We start from the raw sequence: 18928 nt of genomic DNA on the forward strand, positions 1-18928 counted from the left end.
GTACCTTCGAATCGGGGTATTGATTGTGACCGTATACTTCATTTTCAAGCCCCACACCTCAAAATCACCCTGCCACCTATCTTCATTGTCTGGTCTCTTTGGTCAACCGAATGCCAGCTGCTGGTCCCTTGTACCTTGATCTTCTGTTCTGTCTCGTTGTGTTGTCTGCTTCCTTGTGGGATGTACCCCGTGGGTCAGCCTCGCCTGTTATTTTCAGCGCCGTTTCCCCATGTCAAACGCTCGGGAATCAACCACTGATACCAAGCCTTTTCCACAGACTTGAAGGCCGTAAAACCCTCCCTAGATCCTTATGCAATGTATTTCACTGCTAACTCTTTCCCGTCCTCCGGACAATGCCTGTGACCATCTTGTCGGATCCCACTTCACCGTCATTCTTTTTTCGCTGAATACCTTATTATCTGACTATACTTGGACTACTGTTACCGGAGAGTTACGTGGTCCGCAAGTGGCCATCTGACTCTCCATGGGCGCCTCTTATCCTCTTGGCTAACCGACGCAATCCATCTCCGGCTCGCTCTGTCATCCAGGTTGACCCTCCGTGCTCGTTTGGAACGCCGCCAACTGGACTCCAGATATCGCGGTCGCGTATCGATGCCGGTATCTCCGTGTTCGCATTAATCTCCTTTGCAGTTCAAAGTGCAAGTACTTACTGCGAGGGTTGTCAGTGGACAGCATACAAATCGATATCGAATTGGCTGCCGATGTCTTAGATGTACAATCATGAATACAGGGTTGGTTGACAAGATAATAGCACAGCTATGGTACAGGCATACTTTTGACATATGGGGGGAAGCGGGATCTGGTACATACATATAAAGTCCACGGAAGATCTACAAAACGTGCAACCCATTCCACGGGGTATCGATGACGAGAGAGCAAGAATCGAAAGCTGCAAGCAGAGGAAGGAGAGTTCCATTACGATTCCATCGAGTCACTGTCCGTTCGTTGGCGTTTCGAACCGGTGGAAGGCCCGCCAATCCCAATGCCTCGCGCTTCCAAAACATCCATGGCCACCTTCGCAGCACCTTCAGATGACTTCTTACCCCTTGCCCGGGTTCGCCGCAAAGCTCCAAAGGCCTGTGCCTTGATAACCGCTACGGTGCTGGATAGAGAAGGGAGACCTGGAGACGGCGATCGGGAGGATGGCATTGTGCCTCGCCTTCGCCGCAACCGGGATGCGAGTGAATGGACATCGTCGCCGCTGGTTCGGTCGGATGATGCCCCACCGTTGTCGTTGCCGGCAACTACTGGTGGTAGCTGTCCTAGGACATCCTTTCGGGAATTTAGGCGGTACCTGACGGCATCGGATCCTGCGAGACCAGCCATCGTGATGTCGGCAGTACCACCATGGAGAGTAATCTCCCCCTGGGGCAGGGAATGGCGTCGAAAGTCGAAATCTCTGCGGTCGTTAGATGCAGAGCTGTCAGGAAAGGTAAAATTAAAGGGCGAGGTCAGGGAGGTAGCAGAGGAGGAGGCTGTCTGAGCAGTGGAAGCGGTCGGTGATATCGACCTGCTGTCGCTGGGGATGCTACCGTCATTCAATCGTTGTGGAAAGCGTTCGTCAGTCGCGAATCCATAGGGCGCCCTGTCGAGAACGTTATGGAGTGCAGGCTTTGTTTCTTCAGCCGCGTATCCGGTAAATGACATTTCGGGCGAGGTGAGGGTAGGTGATTCGCCGTAAATTGGTGTCTGTGTGCCAGACTCACCGCCAGGGTTGACCACAGGGAGAACTTGTAATGGCCATCGTGAGTCACGCGGAGAACCGTTAATCGTGTTGGTCGGATAGGAATAAGCGCCGTACTTGGCGAGCCTGGAACTTGACTCGTCGTGGCCGTTCTCTTGTTCTACCAGAGGAATGGATGGCGATGCATACGAATTTTCAGAGCCGTTGAAGGGAGTGGATGTGGAGGGTTCATCCGGTCTATAAGATACGCTGTCGTCGGGGTATTGAACTGCATGAGAGGGCCCGATGTGGACATTGGGAGGCGCGAGGGCGGCGGATGGTAGCGGCGGCAATGGCGGGGTAGCATCGTCGGGATCTTGTCCCGCTTTGCGCGATTGCCACAGGACCCTCCAGTATTTTTCACGCTCCCGAAGTTCATAACGCAGGCGGACGTTGTCCTGACGCAACTCGAGGGCCTCTGCGCGAGATTCTCGACACGATTCTTGGAGTTGGATGACAACAGATTCCAGACTCGTCACTGGCAAACACCGTGACGGTCAATCAAAGTGCCGGGCACTGAGAAAACGGAAACCCACCTGTTTCTTCGAGAGTAGCAATATAATTGGCTCTTCTAGCTCTGAATGCAGCCTGGGCATCTGCGTTTTTCTTTTTCCTGAGGGCGACGTCGGAGAGGCGAGCAGCGTTGTCGTCGCCAGAGGATTTTGCGTTGGAGTGCTGTGTCCTCGGGGACGCGGATGGATTTGATTTTGGCATGGGCACTGTGGAGGGAAGAGAGGGGTATTGAAACTTGATGCTAAAAGATGGTATATAAGAATCAAGGAACACGAGGGCAGGAGGGTCCGCGGCCCTTGTAACAACGACTTAGCCGATGTTGTGGACAAATTAAGTTTGGCTGGAGGTGTGCGGCGCTCACACTGACAGCATGGCCAGCTTTCTCGAAGATGCCTTTGGGGACCTGAAGCGCGGCTTCACTGTCCTGGCTTCTCCTCTGCTTGCTATCTCCATTCGACTGCCACGGACTTTCTCAGAATCTCAGTCTATTCTGCCCACAATATCCGGTCAATTCCGGTCAAATATCCTTGATTATTCTGCCAATTTGAGCTAGAGGTTACAACCCAAAAAGTCACACCGAGCCGCCTTTTCTCATCCTTCCACACCAGTTCGTTTCCCGGTCCGGCTCACTCTTCCTCCTCCACTTCCTCACCCTCATCTCCAAGATCAAAGGCCTCCAACCGATTTCCAACCCCATCTACGACGCATGCCACTCTCCTGTTTCTTCGCCCATTAACAGCCAGTTCCGCTTCTCCATGCCGGCACCCACTCAAAACGCGACGCCGGGTCAGAAGGACGGGAAGAGATGTGATCTAAAAAGAGTTAGCAGCTTCTATTGAGTTGAGAACCTTATCCTTACATTCCCCGCCTTCCATTCGTTTATTGCACTCTGAACAAGGTCTTCGAGCGTCGCTGTCACCCCAGTACGGTAGGGCACTTCGAGGTACACCAAATTCGCGTAGGCGAAAGTGGAAACCCAGGCTGTGATTTCGTCATCCCGTGAGATATTGGCAATGTTAGGAACACCTGGAACCGAGGGGACGCACCGTCTTTGTTAAGTCGAACTACGACGACGACACTCTCATCATCGAAGTAATCGGCGGCTAGGATAGTTGCAGGCAGTGTTCTGCCTTGATCTAAAACGCAGTCGAGACTGACTATGGCAACTCTAAGAGACAAATCCGAGCCGCTATCACCATAACGAGATTGGACGAGAACCACTTGATATTCATGGTTATCCGTCAATCCAAAAAGCAATTGAGATGGCACCTACAAACGTTGTGATCCTTCACAATAGTAAGATAGTTCTCGATAAATTCATTCGCCTGGATTAAACAGTTAGCTTCGGTAGTAGTGGAATTTGAAACAAAGGGCTTACTTCTTGGGCGATCCGTTCTCGGAATACAAGCCCAGATTGATTATTGCTTTTAGGTTCCGTTGTCGTTGCGATTGCCGGCTCGTGATGATGGACACTTGCGGATCGAGATGCCGCCCCAGCGGCAAGGGAGAAAATCCGACTGCATCTGGTGGCTAAATGGTCGGCCAATGCCACCAAGTTCCGTTGAACCCCTCTGTGATCATTTTGCATAATATTCTACTTGAGATTAGAGTGGGGATCGATGTGAAACGAAAACAACACACCTCTTGCCACTCCAAGGCAGGCGGACTTCTTGCCACTTGGGCAGCGCGCTCCATCACAGACTCCAATTGGTCGTTCTGTGGCTCGGGCACGCCCAAATCGCGCGGTCGAAATTGGGGGACCTCACCTTGGAACCATAGATCAATGGAAGAAGACGTGAGGCCGGACACGAAGTAGTTATTCACTTCCAAGATGTCGTGGCGAGACGTCTGGTTGTCGGTGGGATTTTGTGCGTTGATGTTCGTGCTCTCTACAAAACCGTGAGTCAGAGTTTAAAAGGAGGGAGATATTTTTCATTACCGAACCGCAGCCAGATGATGAACTCCTTGAAACGGAAGTGTTCGCGTCGAACTGCAGCCGCCAGCCAAGTGGCGAGCACGATGCCCCTGCCAGCAGCTCGGATTGAATCCGCGATCTCCTTGGAATCGAGTTGGAAGTCTGAAAATCGGGACCTGCGGTTTTGAGCTCGGTAGAACGACTTGAGTGATGGGGGTGAGCCTACATAGTAGCCCAGCCTTGGAGTTCCTCGAGTACCAAATGGACTCTTTGCAAAGCGGGAGCAAGACGCTTCTCTGAATAATCTCTCAATTTTGTCAGAGCATCTGACATCACAGTTTCCCACTTTTGAATCCCCTAGGCGATCAGCAAGTTAAACAAGCAATTGACGTGTACAGTACAGTTGAAGGACGCACCCTATCGCTCATCTGCTCACCGCTTCCTAGAAAATCGGCCAAGGCTTCCGATGCACGCCCTGTCGTAAGCAACCAGGTGAGGTCGAGAATGGGATCAGCGGAGTCCTCTAAGAAGGCGGTCTTAATCTTGCGCCATTCGCTAAGAGGAGTTGTAATCACATACGCCCGAATTGCTCTTTCTGCTTCTCCTCGAGCGCGGCTACCCAGCGAGGGCCTAGTTCTCGTGCACCTGTCGAGGTCTCGTTACCGAACCAAGCCTCCTTCATTTCCCTGACAACCCGCATTATGTACCATGTAAGGTCTCGGACAATAGAAGACAGCCTTGCCAGGTCACGGATATTCCGATTAGCAAGGAGAGGCATGTCGACGATGGTAGGCGCAATGAGTATTCTTGGAGATGAAAGAGAGTTGAATTTCGCGTGCCCGAAGAATTTAAAATCACGGCTGGACTTCTCAACGGTCACAAAGGACGCTTCTCGGCCTAGAGAAACCACACCGAGAGGAAAAGCGCCGTCGAAAAAGCTATAGATGTTGCCAAGAGTGTCTGATATCATTAGAATGCTGTTGAGGTTGGAGTCGTCCTTTTCATCCAGAGTTCCTTGGGGCTTGATAGAGGATTGATGTTGGATAGTCGAATCCACTGCGGCAGCCTTCGAGTCGGGAGAAAGAGTCGGCCATGTGTTGATTGCCTCGGGAAGCTGGGACTTGCTGTGGGATCGGGTTTGGGAGCCTTGAAAAGCGAAGAGATTGGTTGCGCTGTCTGGCATTAGAGTGTGACATGCATCGAGCATCGGAGTCACTCAACGTTAGTTTATCAGAATCTTCTGGAAGAGGGTCAAGATAAGGCAAGTTCTTGAGGATGGACTCTGCAGAACCGGTCTACAGGAATCAGAAAGCCAGTACCAAGAGGACAAGGAGCAAACTCACTATGATGTTATTTCGTTTGAAGATGTCGGGAATAATCGAATTCTGAACAGGCTTTGGAGGGGGACAAAACCACCAAATTCCTTCCAGCTGATTCCTAAGTTTCGTGGCTGGGAGCTGCAAAGGCAGACGGGTTACGATGCGACCGTCCTGGATGGAGTGTAGCGAAACCCGAGGTGGGTCGAGCATGCAGGCGATTGTTTGACCTAAGTTGTTGTATTCAGTCGAGCCGATAGCTTGTGGAAAGCGAGTATGCAAACCATCCGGACTCCAAGCGATGCCGTTGACGTTGACGGTTGCATCCTCTTCCCCTACATCTGTCTCCCAGACCTTGGCGCCGGAGTTCGAGTTCCAGAGGCTGATGCGATCGAGACCACCAAGACGAGAGATTAGAAGAACCAGATCTTTGTCGGGACAGCAAGACGTGCTCAGAACACGACTTTGAACTGGGACGTGGACGTTGGCTAGCGGAGGATACGCGTTGGATTCCATTAATTTCAGCACAGAGTCTCTCCCTCAATTCCTTTTCCGTCAACTGGAGCGCCGAGTGTCACGTGAAATATCCCCAAATAGAAAGGGCGAAATTTCGAAAGAGACTCGGAGGGGGAGGATGCCATCCAATTTGAATACGCTACGACAATGGCCGACTATGTTATGACCATAGACTCGGACACTGAAGATCCCCCTTCCCTTAAAATCTCAAAAGAGACGCTAGACGATGCCCTTAATCCCGACTTCGTATTCGATGCTGGTGCAGACTATGAAGACATCTTCGATGGTGCAAACATTGTCAATGACCTGGTAAAGGCGGGTAGCAAAGCGGTACGTCTTTTCTACTAGCTTGTCTACCGGATCTGACTTCCTTCGAGGCCCCTATATCCGTAGATGAGATCATTGCCAGACGGCGCTTGTCACTGAAGCGGAAACGAGCTGCAAACGCAGAAAGCGACGAGTCCGAATCTGAATCTGAAGGCGACGACGACGAAGAAGAAGGACATGAAGAAGAGTCTGACGATGACCCTTTGGCTAGCTCTGAGGAAGAGGACTCTGAAGGTGACGAGGACGAGAACGAAGAAACCGCAGACGAGGATGATCTCTCGGAAGGAGGCAGCTCGAGTTCAGAGGAGGAAGAGGAAGAAACAGAGGCAGACAGGTCGCGGAAGGCAGCTTTCTTTGCCGAAGAAGACGGTGGTTCAACAACTTGCGATACCTTTCTTCAGATGAATCTCTCGAGACCCATTCTCAAGGCTATCTCGTCCCTCGGCTTCACAAAACCAACACCCATCCAGGCTTCGACTATCCCAGTTGCTCTCCTCGGGAAGGATATCGTAGGAAATGCTGTGACTGGTTCTGGAAAAACGGCGGCCTTTATGATTCCTATGCTCGAGCGTCTGCTGTATCGAGAAAAAGGAAAGAGGGCCGCTGCTACAAGGTGTTTGATTCTTCTACCTACTCGAGAATTGGCTGTCCAATGTTACGAGGTCGGAAAAAGGTTAGGGGCGCACACGGACATCCAGTTCTGCCTTCTCGTCGGTAAGTCTGCCGGGATCCTCTCTATTTCTTCAAAACTGACTCTCCCCAGGCGGTCTCTCGCTGAAGGCTCAAGAAGCCGCACTTCGCCAAAGACCAGACGTTGTTCTCGCCACTCCCGGTCGTCTGATCGACCACGTCCGCAATTCTGTCGGCTTCAACTTGGATTCGTTGGATATCCTCGTTCTTGACGAGGCAGACCGAATGCTCTCTGAAGGCTTTGCAGATGAATTGACAGAAATCATCAAAGCCTGCCCCAAATCCCGACAAACCATGTTGTTCTCTGCCACCATGACCGACTCTGTCGACGAACTGATCAAAATGTCGTTGAACAAACCCGTCCGACTATTCGTGGATCCGAAGCGCTCGACAGCCCGCGGCCTCATCCAAGAATTCGTTCGTATCCGGAAAGAGAGCGACCGTCCTGCCATGCTTGTCGCGTTATGCAAGCAAACGTACAAGCACAAAGTCATCATTTTCGTGCGTAGCAAGAAACTCGCCCACCAAATGCGCATCGTCTTTAGTTTGTTGGGAATGAAATGCGCTGAATTGCATGGCGATTTAAGCCAAGAACAGGTGTGCACCCAACTCAACTGGCTTCCTCATTGCAAGCACTAATTTTGTGCTCGAAACAGCGTCTACAAGCACTGCAGTCCTTCAGAGAGGGTTCGGTTGACTACCTCATGGCAACGGATCTTGCGTCTCGGGGTCTAGATATCAAGGGAGTGGAGACCGTGGTCAACTATGACATGCCCGGCCAAATGGCGCAATACCTACATCGTGTTGGACGAACAGCTCGTGCTGGCCGGAAGGGAAAGTAAGCCTCCCTTTCAACAACTGTCACAATTCAATTCAATTCAATTCTCACCCCCCTTCCTCTAGATCCGTGACGCTAGTAGGCGAAGCCGATCGAAAGCTCCTCAAAGCGGCGATCAAACATGCAGCAGGTGAAGATCAAGTGCGACAACGGGTTCTGGATACGACAGTCGTTCAGAAGTATGCGGATAAACTGGAAGGGCTAAAGGGAGAAATTGCAGAAGTCATGCGGGAAGAGAAAGAGGAGAAACAGGTATGTATTACTGTCGTGACTTCTCGCGTCGGGTCTAACCTCTCTTTTTCTTTCTTAGTTACGGCAAGCTGAAATGGAGTTGACGAAGGGGGAGAATATGATGAAGCACCAGGACGAAATTTTCTCGAGGCCGGCGAGGACGTGGTTCCAGACGAATAAGGAAAAGGAGAAGGCCAAAGGTAATGACATTAGTTTCTTGTCAAAATGCCTTGCAGGTTTTGAAGTATTGTGCAGAAATCAGCAAGCAGTTACACGAGGGAAAGAGCGCCGCCAAGGGAAAGCAATCGAAAGCCGACGAATCCAAGGTGAGATCGTCCGAACCTCGTCCAAGGCTTTATAATCGAACATATACTTTTAGCCCTCCCGAGACAAGTATTCTGGATTGTCGCGGAAGGCGAAAAGGCGGAAGATGGCGATGGAGGAAGACAAGGAAAGTGGCGTGCAAAAGTCTGTCAACGCCGCCATTCGTTCCGCGAAGAAAGCCTCTCGGCTGTCAAAAATTAGCATGCTACCCAGCAAGGGATCATCGTCCAACGCTAATTCGTCTGCAAAACCAAGGTCATCGAGCAAAGCGAAAAGCAATTTCGACACTGACCGTGGCTCTCGCTCAAAAAACCAGTCTTCTCCTTCCAAGCCCAAGTCTGCTTCAGGCGGCAAGGGGAGAAAGCCAAAAGGGCACAAGAAAAAGTAGGAGTATGATACCGCGGCCTCATTGTTAGTTATACAGTTGCGCCACCTAATATCAGAACACATTCTCAAATTAGAGGGGATACCTTAAAATCGGTGGAAAAGAGACATTACAGGTATGTACTGCGAGGAGTAGCAATGGAAATAAATTAGGAGACATATTATAAAAGGAGGGTAATAATCCAAAAAAAGTTACATATCCCGGAATGAGCGACAACATAGGCGAAGTAAAAGAGTGTGTATCGGTTAAGATAAAGAGTCCAATGTCCACGTAACCGGTGTGAATCACCAGAAGAACATCTTGCGCAAACCGGTGATATCTGACTTTGCCTGATTGGAGTTGCTTGGTTTCGAGTCATCAAAGTCAGAATCGAGCAAAGCCAGTCTCGCTTTCTGAAGCTGCAGCGATGACTGATTAGACATATTAGACAGAGAGACGCTGGGAAGGCTTACCTCCGGACTCATCACAGGTCGCTTCACGAACAGCTCAGCCACTGCCGGCCTCTCGGGAAAGTCGTAGTCGTTGGAATTGCTGCATTGGATCTGGCACTGAGTGGTGGTGTCCACGAACCGACCCATCATATTGAACTTCCCCCAATGTATCTTCGAAGGGTCTGCATCGTTGAAATCTCCGTTACCTTCGTTGGCTCGGATGAGATCAGACATATGAACCTCCCTGATCATGAGCGTCAGAAAGAGCAATGTGTGCAAAACGAAACAACAAATACATAGCGGGGATACAAGCGCCCTTCGAATTCCTCAATGCTAACCGGTAGGCGCGATGGGCTCTGATTTGCTGAAGGAGGACGTCGAAGGATTGCAAATTCTTCGCCTGTTCTGGAGACCTGGACTTGAATATCTCCATTGTCTCGTCACCGGGGAAGGTAGCGCTGTTGATGCCCGCGACGACGGCGCGTAGAGCAGAGTAATTGTTCAACATTCGCAAGCGATGTGCAATGTCCACGAATTTCTCCACTTGGCGCGCTCGATGACGGGGACGATCGTGACACAGTATCAGCGAGATGACCCTAGAACTAAGGTGAGAATGCTTTAATGAAATTCAGTGCACTAAACTCACCAGTCGGCAAGGTGAGCCGAAACTACATTGAAGGCCGTAATGGGATCATTATCAGGTTTTTTGTTCGAGATAAAGGTGTAGTGAAGCCAGTCCCTCGGCTACGTTTTGGTGAGTCGACCAGATGTCATGAGAGGGCGAGAACATGTACCTTGATCTCCATGAATCGCTTTACCCACTGACGGGTGATTTCCTGGGCGATTTCCTCTGAGTCACAATTCAGGACATCTTGAGCAAGTTTGGTGAGGTCCTTGAGCTGCTGTTTCGGGGAAGGATCGGTTGAATTGGCGGAACTTCCACCAAGAATGGACTTGGTCAATGGAAGACTAGATTTGCGCTCTCGCAGATTGGACGGGGGAGACTGGTCTTGCGTTGCGGATTTGCTTGACGTAGGAGACTCTGTCGCATCCCGCGGCGGAGATTCGACGTCGTCCTCTTCATCCTCCATGAAGCTGTAGGAATCATCGCTCTCATCCGCGGATACCTCACCCTTGAGAGCCCATGGAGAGTCGTGATCCGATCTCGAAGGTAGCATCTCGAGGAAGGGCAAGAATTCGGAGCCATAGTGGAGAAGATGTGTTTTGGAAATAATCGACTTGATCAATGCGTTGAGGGCACCTGCTGTCCCTTTCACCGCAAAGTCGTCTGGGTAATCCCGAATCCATGTTTCCAGTAGATGACATATCCTGCCCAACACGTTAGCATCGAGGCAATGAAAGAGATGAGGGAAACCAACCTCATCTGGGCAAAGCAGGCAAACATGGGATCTCCAGAAGGGTTGTCCAACTGGCGCATCCGCTTCTGCATCGCCAGCAACACGCTCCGTGGGGTAGCGAATCGCCGATAGGTAAGGAGAAAGTGAGAAATGAATGCGGGGTCTGGTGGGACGATCAGATTACAGGGTAGGAGGACGGGACGGACGACCGTGCTCTTACCATCACCGCTGACTGCCAAGAACAGCAGTTTATCAAGTAGCTCGTCCAAGGTTGCCCATTGAGCTTGAGGTCTAAATTTTCATGGGTTAGCGACTAATGACATACGGACTAACAATCTACGCACGGATCCTTTTTGGGTCTTTCTTGTCTGACCTCCGGGGCCGGGGGTATTCCATTGGAAGGTGCGGATTGCACTTTGTGATCCTTCGAATCTGCTTGAACCTCACTGCTGTGACGGGGGCGGGGTAGGAGATCTGGCGGAGGAGGCTGGGGTTCCGACGGTGCAGAACGCAGGCGTGTTCTCTCCTTCTCATACAACAAATCTCCGGTTGAGCGAACTCGCACGGGCGAAGTAGGTGATATCGAGGCGATGGATGTAGATACAGATGATCCCCCTGTTGATATCGAGGGACCAAAGGGGACAGTGCTGACGCCCTGAGAGGTGAAGGCTGTTGGTGTTGTTGTCCGTGACGGTTCCCATGGATGGCCAGGGTTGCGCAAGAACTCTGGAGATGCTGGATTCCTGTCATCACCGGTCTGGGATTCTAGGGACCTGGGTTGGTGAACGCAAGGTGATATAGGTGACGACACTCACGACGCGCACGAAAAACAGCCTTGACAAGCCAATCGAACGACTGACGCATCTTCCCTTTACCACTGTCCTGAGTGCTGGTCACCTCTACTAACCCTACATCATACTCTTGGAGAAGTTCCGAGGCGCGATCTGGCTCTATGCGGCGCTCAAGATCAGTCTTGCAGGCCAGAACAATGATCGGTAACTTCTTCGCCCGGTACCCTTCTGTTAACGCAGTCAGCGATACGAAAGCAACCAGCGCATACGGCTGTCCACTCACTGAGCAGCATTTCAACGGGTTGGAATGAAGTGGCATTTGACGAATCGTAGCAAATAATCACTCCATCCAGAGCAGGCAGATCTTTAGGGAGTGGAGGGAGAGCTGTTATGGATGAAGGAACGTCAATCTCTACGGCATGTAAGAGACAGTCGGCTGACGATTCGGATGGTATGCGACCCGTGCGCTGAGTATCTATAAAATGGTCATAAGACAACTGGCGCCGTTAATGCAAAGACGACAGAAGCCTCACATCGAATGACGGGGTTATCAGGGGCATGCGAGGTCGCGGCCTCAGATAAGGAATAATTGGCCAGCCCTTTCCGAATGACGGAGGATTTTCCGCAGCTCGCTGTGCCGATAATTGCCAAAGTGATAGTGTGTGCTGGCTTTGACATGCTGACCTATTAAAATGGAGATGTTAGCAATAGGAAAGGGTGGGGAAAGGTACACGAACGTGAGTGTTAATTGTCATCCGCCTGGACTCATGGACTGCGGGTGTATAGACGCCCAGACTCCCGCTCCGCGCCCTCCCAAAATGTTCCTTTTTCGTTGGCTGATGGGGCCGCATAGAGGGTTGCAAAGATGATAGGGTGCGGGGAAGGGACTGTGGGTCTCGTGGGCTTGAACTGGAAGAAGCGGTCAGGACGCTGCTCATGCTCGAGGCGGCACTCAAGCCCTGAGTTCTGGAAGGAAGAGGCAGTTCGCCTCCACGAATAACAGGCCGTTGGGCTTCTTGACCCTTGAGTGACGCGTGTCGAAAACGGTCTATTGGTACATGTGGATCGAACCGTTCGACATCGGAGTCGAGGAAGGACGGGGAGTCATCGTCCTCTCGCACGGAGCTGACACTGGCGCCTCGATTTCGGCCAGACCACGGATAGTTCCTGTCAACTTTGGGCTGCGGGGCTGCACTATATCCCCGGCTGCGTGAAGGTTCAGGCTCTGGTGGATGTTTGGAAGGGCGAGAAGGGTTATGGCTGGCGGCGACGAATGAGTCGACGGAAATTGATTTGCGCAAGAGGTTTGTGGGCGGGGAGAGGAGGCGCGATGGGTGGTTGTCCTTGTCGTTGAGGGTGGACGTCGGTGGTGTCGAGAAGTTGTCTGGGGCGTCGGGCGGTGGGGAATTGATGTTGTGGGATTGTTCTTTTGTTGTTGTTGACATTGAGGACGGTAATTCCAGCGGGGGTAACGGTGCTACGATCGGGAGTTCATGAGCAACAGTCATTCAGGACGATGATGATGGCGCGATGAGGACAAGGCACAATCCCCGCTGGCGACACCCCTTGTTGCCATCTTCGGTACAACTTGCTCCGAACCATAATGTCAATTTCAGTCCCAACCATTCTTTTGACTGTCAGCTATCAACTCTCTCTATACAAATATATCACTCACTTCTTTTCAGAACGACGACGGCCCTCCACATCCAAAAGAATCTCCATATGTCCTTGGTCTTTATCGTCACCTCACAGAACGCTTAGGTACTTTCCCAGCATCCCTAATCGACCCTTTCCTCACTCATAATTTCAGGCTGGAACGTCAAAGTTGTTCTCCCTAGTTCCCAGAAATCGTGGATAGGCACGCCTCTTCCCCCCTCTTCTCGTATCCTAGGCGCTTATCGTCCACAGGCAAGGCATATCACATTAAGGAGCTGACCGCAGGCCGATACTTTTACCCCAGGGAGGATGGCAACGGGGAGCAATCTCCAAAGTCACGCCCTCTGAAGCCAGGAGAACTGGTACGTCCCAGCTCTATAACCCACGTCAGGCTTGTCCTCATCTATCTCTTACAAGGCCGAGTGGATTCTTTTAGATGGAGTACGACGCTCGGTGCACTACTTCCTTCAGTTCTGGTCTGACACAGCCTGTAGACCCCAGCCACTTGTGCGAACGTCGCTTTGCATAACCTCTACCCTGGGCAAATCGACTTGGTGGTATCCGGTCCCAACCTGGGCAGAAACACTTCGGGTACTTGTCCGCCGCAAACACAGAATTCCTGCTTTTCTTTAACCCTGGCCTTCTTTAGCCGCGTTCGCGCTCTCCTCTGGTACTATCGGCGCCGCCCTGTCATCTTCATTATCAAAAGTTCGCTCTATTGCCCTCTCATATGGTACTGTCGTACACCCAACACCCACGACCTACTTTGAACCGGCTCACCGCATTGGCTGTCGAATCATCCAACATCTATGGCACAACTGGGGCTCCGACGATTGTGGTTTACGAAATGGCGAAGTTGATCTCTACAGTGTCAACATCCCTCTCATTGAAGACATCCTCTCAGAAGAGGGCTTAAAGGTCTACTGGACAACCATGTGGAGAAACTCTTATGGTAGATTGTTCAAGGACGTCTCCAGTCGGCGTAAATCGATCGATGGCGCGACTGTAAACCCCGCAGGTCCAGATGCTGCGACAAGTCCACAAACTGCGGTTAAACCCATAGACGAGGAAGGTCTGCTTTTCAAGTGGGCACCAGAGATGCGGGGCCTCATCCAACCACTCTCTGACGAACTCCCAGTCGGATCCGACGCATACGCAATTCATACTGGTTCCGTGCGTCCATTTCACACCGCGATACTACCTTGGTTCTAATTTGGTTTTCTAACTTGGTTTGCGAAGATATCTGTCACCGCTCTCAGAGCCTGCTTCGCTGAGCCGCCCACTAGTGTGGTCGACCCCGTTCTCCGACAAATTAAACTGTAACTTACGAATCTCAACTTAGATCCCTTTTGAATCAAACCCCCAAACATTTGCGTGCGATGATGGCATATAGGATGGATCCATAGCATACTGACGTTACATGAGGCATGTGTGTTCGGTGGATGTGCAAATTCAGGATGGCCATCACCTGATCGTGATGCAAGTACAAAGTACAAAAATGAAGAGAGGTGGAGTGCGATTCGCTTATCGGTATCGACGCAAGCTGAGGGTGTTGTGCCTCTTCCAGGTCGAGCGAGCAGGAGCATGGTTGTGTCGGTGTCCCTTGCCAAGTCCACGGTTCTAACAGCAAATTAAGACGCGAAAACTTCTGAGATAAGAGAAATCGTACCTGCTTGCCAACGCTGGTGAGACCACGAGCCTCGCGGCGCTTGTGCACGGGCTTGGTAATCCAGTTGATTCTGGGATCCCTGCGAATCTGAATAGAGTGCCATGAGATTTCGATCGCGTACGATAGGCGGAAAGACGTACAGCCTTGTGGTTGGGGTCGACAAGGATGACCTCGTAGTACTTATACACACTGTCCTCATTAACCCAGTAAGAGTTGAGGACACGCAAGTTGCCACATCGTCGTCCAACACGCTCCTCAGCAACACTCCTCAAGCCACGCTGGGGCTTCAATTGGTTGACACCATGGCGGACGGGCTTGCCGTAGGTAGCACCTAAGCGCAGAAAAATCAGTTAAACGGGAGGTATTCGGTGGTGGATCAGGACACACCCTTAGGAACGGGCTTTTTGCGGTTTCCGCGCCTCACGCGAATTCGGTAGATAACATAGCCCTGCTTGGCCTTGTAACCGAGTCGACGGGCCTTGTCAGGGCGAGATGGGCGGGAAGCACGGTGGATGACGTTCAATTGGCGGTATTCCCAGCATCTATCCTCCTCTCCTTGAGTCTTCATTCAAAGCAATCTCTTCCAACAACATACCGAACGCGGAGGAGGAACCTCAAGACATCCGACTGCTTCTTTTTGTAGAGCTCTCCGATATATTTGTACGCGCCCATCTTGCACCTGGAATATTTCCATTAGCGCTATCCATGACCATAACGACCAGCACGACGCCCTTACCTGTCTTGATGTTGTCGTCCCCGACGCCGGTGATAATTTCGTGTATAGAATCGCTGGTTGTGGCTTGATACTGTGCAGTAGTTCTTCGGCATTTCCCGTCGGCGTCGGTACCTTTGCGAACGGCCCATACGGAACAGTTATCGGCCTGGGCTGCCCCTTGCCGACTCGGATCGCCATCAACCCTTGCAACTGGCGAAGGGAAGGTCGAAACAAACTGGATATGCGTAGTAGGATGGACATATATGCCTACAGCAGACTCCTTGCCTTCCCTAGTTTAAACCACGCAGTCCACATGAACAGAATCCAGGCTGTGATAAATAACGCAAAGCATAACATCAGCATCCGTCGTCCCCGCCGCAATTCCGCGGCCGTGCAGATAGTCTCGCGGCTCTCGCTATTGAAATCTGTTGCTGGGGCGTTGGTAGAGTTTGTAAGATACTGGATTTCGTTGGATGCGTGAGAGCGTCGTAGCAATGGTTGCGTCTCTGTCGGTCCGCTTGCTATTGACGGATCCAGCTCTGTCGCGGACGGGCACATTTGACATTCGTCGCAGGAGTTGGAGAGGAGACATGCACCTGTGGCTATTTCCTCTGCCGGAGATGATATCGGTACATTCCTCTTTGCTCGTAAGTAGTCAAGACAAAGGATGCTGACAAACTGAAAGGCGTTCAGAATAAGGAATGCGTTGGTCAGATATTGGTAGGTGTCGAGTATCTTGAATCCTTTCGAATCAAGGAGGAGTCCGGCGAGAGTTTGAAAAATAGTCGACCCTGTTTGTTCCACCTGTATACGACAATAAGCGAGGCATAGAGGCAAACTCTGTTTCGCTCACACTCTTGTGAACCCCCAAGGCAGTAGATACAAACTTGGACGGAACAAGCTCCGGAACTATAACCACCAACAAGACTGGGAGAAATGATGAGTGTCTTCAACGCCAGAGCATCATAAGTCCACGTACGAGGAGAAAATCCATGCCCAAACGCGTACGCCAGGATTCCAGGAAATGCATCTTTAGTCCATCGAGGGGGGAGTGCAAACCACAGGTACCCAATGGCAGTGGAGATCGAAGATATGAACAACAGGCGGAGAATGATGTTCCGTTGCTTGATATTATCAACAAGGTATCCGCACTGGGATGGACCAGTGAAAGGATGTCCTCAAAATTGCGATAATGACCTACGATTGGATATAAAACGATGCTTCCCACGAGAAGGTATGACGCTTGGGTTGCGGCTTGGTGTTCCGATAACCCAAATCGATGTTCAATAAGATTTCTGGAGAGACGTTAGAATGGGCGTGGGCCACAAGAGAAATAGACGCGTACGGAGCGAGATGTATGAACGGGGACCAGATCATCCCGCAGAGTACGTTGAGCCACACGTATCTACGTTAAACAGAGTTAGGGGTCCCTGTGGGGCAAAAATGGCACACAAAGATCCACGCACGCCCAGAACACATCTCCGAGCGTCGTGATGGCACGGAATTTGACATATCGTTTCTCAGCGACCTTTTCCAGAGCCTGCGCCGCTGACATGTTGTCGATGGCCAACCGACGACGAGCTTCCTGCTTGATATCAGGAGCTTCAAGCTCTGCCCCTGCACCTGTGACGAGCCAACGGGAGCAGGCGAGATAAAGTAAGTTCGTTGCAACAGAAAATGCCGTAAGGCCTGTTGCAACATAGAAAGGGGCACGCCTGCCGAACCATTCGGTCAAGGGGTACGTTGTTCTGGCCGCTACGAAGGAGGAGCCTTTTCCGGCTATGAGACCGAATGCCATCGAAAGGCCCAACCCATGCGACTTGAAAAACCGAACGATAATGGTCTCTTGGATGACTGCCAGTGGGCTTATACCAAGCCCAAACACGAACAACCCCAGCGCCATGAAGCGGACATCTCCCAAGATGTCTCCGGTGAGTAGGAGAAGCTGGCCTAGATCACCAAGAATCAGAGCTGATGTCTCGAAAACCAAATGATGGGACTGACCTAGGAAAATGACTCCAGTCGCAAGGATACTGGCGAAGGTTGTCCCAAGCCTATTCGCCATGAGCCCACCTACGAGAGGCGTCCATGTGCTGTTCAGGCTATATGCTGCCATCAGCAGCCCGAACTCCGTATGCGATGTTCCCAGTTCTCTGTGCAACCGACTCTTTAAAGGACCCAGGATATTCGATGCACTAGATGACAGTTAAGGGTGCTCCTTCTCGCAGCCGCTAGAAGAGAAACGTACTAATGACTTCCGACACTCAGGCTGCAAGCACAGAGCAGCGCGATTGTTCGTAGGATGAACGCTTTCCTACGGGTGTTTGCCAGCAGCTTTGGGTCCATCGGCATTTGTATGTCCCTGGCCTGTCGGCCAGGATCCTCGGGAACCGGGTCGACCTGCCTGCTTTGTATTTGACCAATAGTGTCAAGATTTCCGGGCTCCGTCTCCCTTGAGGCCTCTTCACCGTGAATCAGAACGACCGAATGGTGGCGATAGGTAAGGTTGCTTGATTGGCTCGCCATCGTTTCGTTACAGTTGCCGTTGAATCGGATGCCAGTAGGGTCGGGGTAACACAGAAGAGGATAAAGGTCGCGCTGTGGCAGATGGCACAAGACAAGCCTTAAAGAGGTGCCTCGGCCTTTTGGGCAATTGCTGCAGACATGCTGTTCGCGATAGCGCATAAACCTGTTCCGGGGGGGGGGGCAGCGGCCCGAATCCGGTTTCTTCTTTTTGTGCCAACCAAGGGCGCTTATCTCCCTTTCTTCGGGCTCGCGCGATCCATCAGTGTTTATATCCAGCACAAATGGTCCATCGACAGGGGACGTAGAGGTAACACGTATATATACGCAGTAAAATCCATGCCCTACACGAGTCGAGTAGAGCTATCTCCAATCTGCTTCGAAACCCTCCGACTTGCGAACATCCAGAAACCAGTTGCCATCAACGTAAGGAAGCAGATTCCACACTCTGTCCATGCGAGAGCTTCGACAGCCTGGGATTGTCGACATCTAACCCATTCACTTTTAGCTTTTCAGCACGTTTTACAGATGATGGTTGATCACCTGGAGAGAGTAGGCTGTCTTGCACAGTTTCCACCCGGTCTCGTGACATGCATGAGACCTGCACCAACGCCCTGGCGAAGTGGTAAGTGAATTGTGCTCCTTTTCACGCCACAATACCGTAGGCTGGATGCTTACCCACATAGCGAACGTGACGAGTAGCCAAGCCACTGAACTGGCAACGTTGGCCAAAAGGTGCCCTGCCCTGTCAAAGAACCAAAGCATGTATGTCGTCGCGAACAGGGTGGTCCATGACGCCATGAAGCAGATCGAAATGATGCTGCAGACCGAAAGTGAGCGGTGTGGTCAACGATTCTGAACACAAGAAATTTACTTACATTGCTTGATACCGTTCACTTGGAAAGGAATTGTGTTCGTTCCCCTCATTGATCAGGTAGGCGCTGAGTCCGAGCTCAGCCATAGCCAATAGAGCCATCGTGCTGTAT

General features: G+C 51.4%; 8 protein-coding genes across 8 annotated transcripts; 2 read left to right on the top strand and 6 right to left on the bottom strand.

Annotated features, from left to right (window-relative positions):
* Positions 1-936: 936 nt before the first annotated feature.
* CC1G_13642 (hypothetical protein) lies at positions 937-2458 on the bottom strand (the record flags this gene model as incomplete). Its single annotated transcript, XM_002912064.1, has 2 exons — positions 937-2222; positions 2281-2458. The coding sequence occupies 2 exons, from the start codon at positions 2456-2458 to the stop codon at positions 937-939; spliced, it is 1464 nt and encodes a 487-aa protein (XP_002912110.1).
* Positions 2459-2883: 425 nt separating this feature from the next.
* On the bottom strand, positions 2884-6004 carry CC1G_13643 (hypothetical protein; the record flags this gene model as incomplete). The annotated part of the gene is made up of 12 exons (XM_002912065.1): positions 2884-3069; positions 3117-3238; positions 3304-3477; positions 3531-3582; positions 3636-3851; positions 3899-4146; positions 4197-4348; positions 4399-4529; positions 4589-4695; positions 4752-5344; positions 5394-5467; positions 5516-6004. The coding sequence occupies 12 exons, from the start codon at positions 6002-6004 to the stop codon at positions 2884-2886; spliced, it is 2544 nt and encodes an 847-aa protein (XP_002912111.1).
* A 147-nt stretch (positions 6005-6151) lies between these two features.
* On the top strand, positions 6152-8871 carry CC1G_06722 (ATP-dependent RNA helicase drs1; the record flags this gene model as incomplete). Its single annotated transcript, XM_001828684.2, has 8 exons — positions 6152-6334; positions 6382-7045; positions 7095-7618; positions 7678-7859; positions 7925-8111; positions 8170-8290; positions 8346-8416; positions 8470-8871. 8 exons carry the CDS (start codon positions 6152-6154, stop codon positions 8800-8802), a joined length of 2265 nt encoding a protein of 754 aa, XP_001828736.1. The 3' UTR covers positions 8803-8871.
* Positions 8872-9083: 212 nt separating this feature from the next.
* On the bottom strand, positions 9084-12897 carry CC1G_06723 (hypothetical protein; the record flags this gene model as incomplete). The annotated part of the gene is made up of 12 exons (XM_001828685.2): positions 12117-12897; positions 11913-12063; positions 11663-11854; positions 11413-11607; positions 10933-11353; positions 10809-10879; positions 10610-10751; positions 10025-10559; positions 9877-9974; positions 9527-9826; positions 9252-9474; positions 9084-9209 (listed from the first exon to the last, which is right to left on the bottom strand). Exons 1-12 carry the CDS (start codon positions 12822-12824, stop codon positions 9084-9086), a joined length of 3162 nt encoding a protein of 1053 aa, XP_001828737.2. The 5' UTR covers positions 12825-12897.
* Positions 12898-12982: 85 nt separating this feature from the next.
* Positions 12983-14358, top strand: CC1G_06724 (cytoplasm protein; the record flags this gene model as incomplete). Its single annotated transcript, XM_001828686.2, has 8 exons — positions 12983-13015; positions 13065-13140; positions 13190-13237; positions 13321-13397; positions 13453-13476; positions 13530-13626; positions 13685-14208; positions 14275-14358. The coding sequence occupies 8 exons, from the start codon at positions 12983-12985 to the stop codon at positions 14356-14358; spliced, it is 963 nt and encodes a 320-aa protein (XP_001828738.2).
* Positions 14359-14404: 46 nt separating this feature from the next.
* On the bottom strand, positions 14405-15532 carry CC1G_06725 (60S ribosomal protein L15; the record flags this gene model as incomplete). The annotated part of the gene is made up of 6 exons (XM_001828687.2): positions 14405-14655; positions 14705-14791; positions 14845-15035; positions 15092-15246; positions 15300-15383; positions 15441-15532. The coding sequence occupies 6 exons, from the start codon at positions 15530-15532 to the stop codon at positions 14560-14562; spliced, it is 705 nt and encodes a 234-aa protein (XP_001828739.2). The 3' UTR covers positions 14405-14559.
* Positions 15533-16839: 1307 nt separating this feature from the next.
* On the bottom strand, positions 16840-17945 carry CC1G_06726 (hypothetical protein; the record flags this gene model as incomplete). Its single annotated transcript, XM_001828688.2, has 4 exons — positions 16840-16849; positions 16886-17369; positions 17424-17614; positions 17668-17945. 4 exons carry the CDS (start codon positions 17943-17945, stop codon positions 16840-16842), a joined length of 963 nt encoding a protein of 320 aa, XP_001828740.2.
* A 536-nt stretch (positions 17946-18481) lies between these two features.
* Positions 18482-18918, bottom strand: CC1G_06727 (hypothetical protein; the record flags this gene model as incomplete). The annotated part of the gene is made up of 3 exons (XM_001828689.1): positions 18482-18556; positions 18621-18762; positions 18821-18918. The coding sequence occupies 3 exons, from the start codon at positions 18916-18918 to the stop codon at positions 18482-18484; spliced, it is 315 nt and encodes a 104-aa protein (XP_001828741.1).
* Positions 18919-18928: the final 10 nt, after the last annotated feature.

This window comes from Coprinopsis cinerea, assembly GCF_000182895.1.
Source record: "Coprinopsis cinerea okayama7#130 chromosome 1 map unlocalized cont3.1, whole genome shotgun sequence".
In the NCBI taxonomy this organism is placed as follows: Eukaryota; Fungi; Basidiomycota; class Agaricomycetes; order Agaricales; family Psathyrellaceae; genus Coprinopsis; species Coprinopsis cinerea.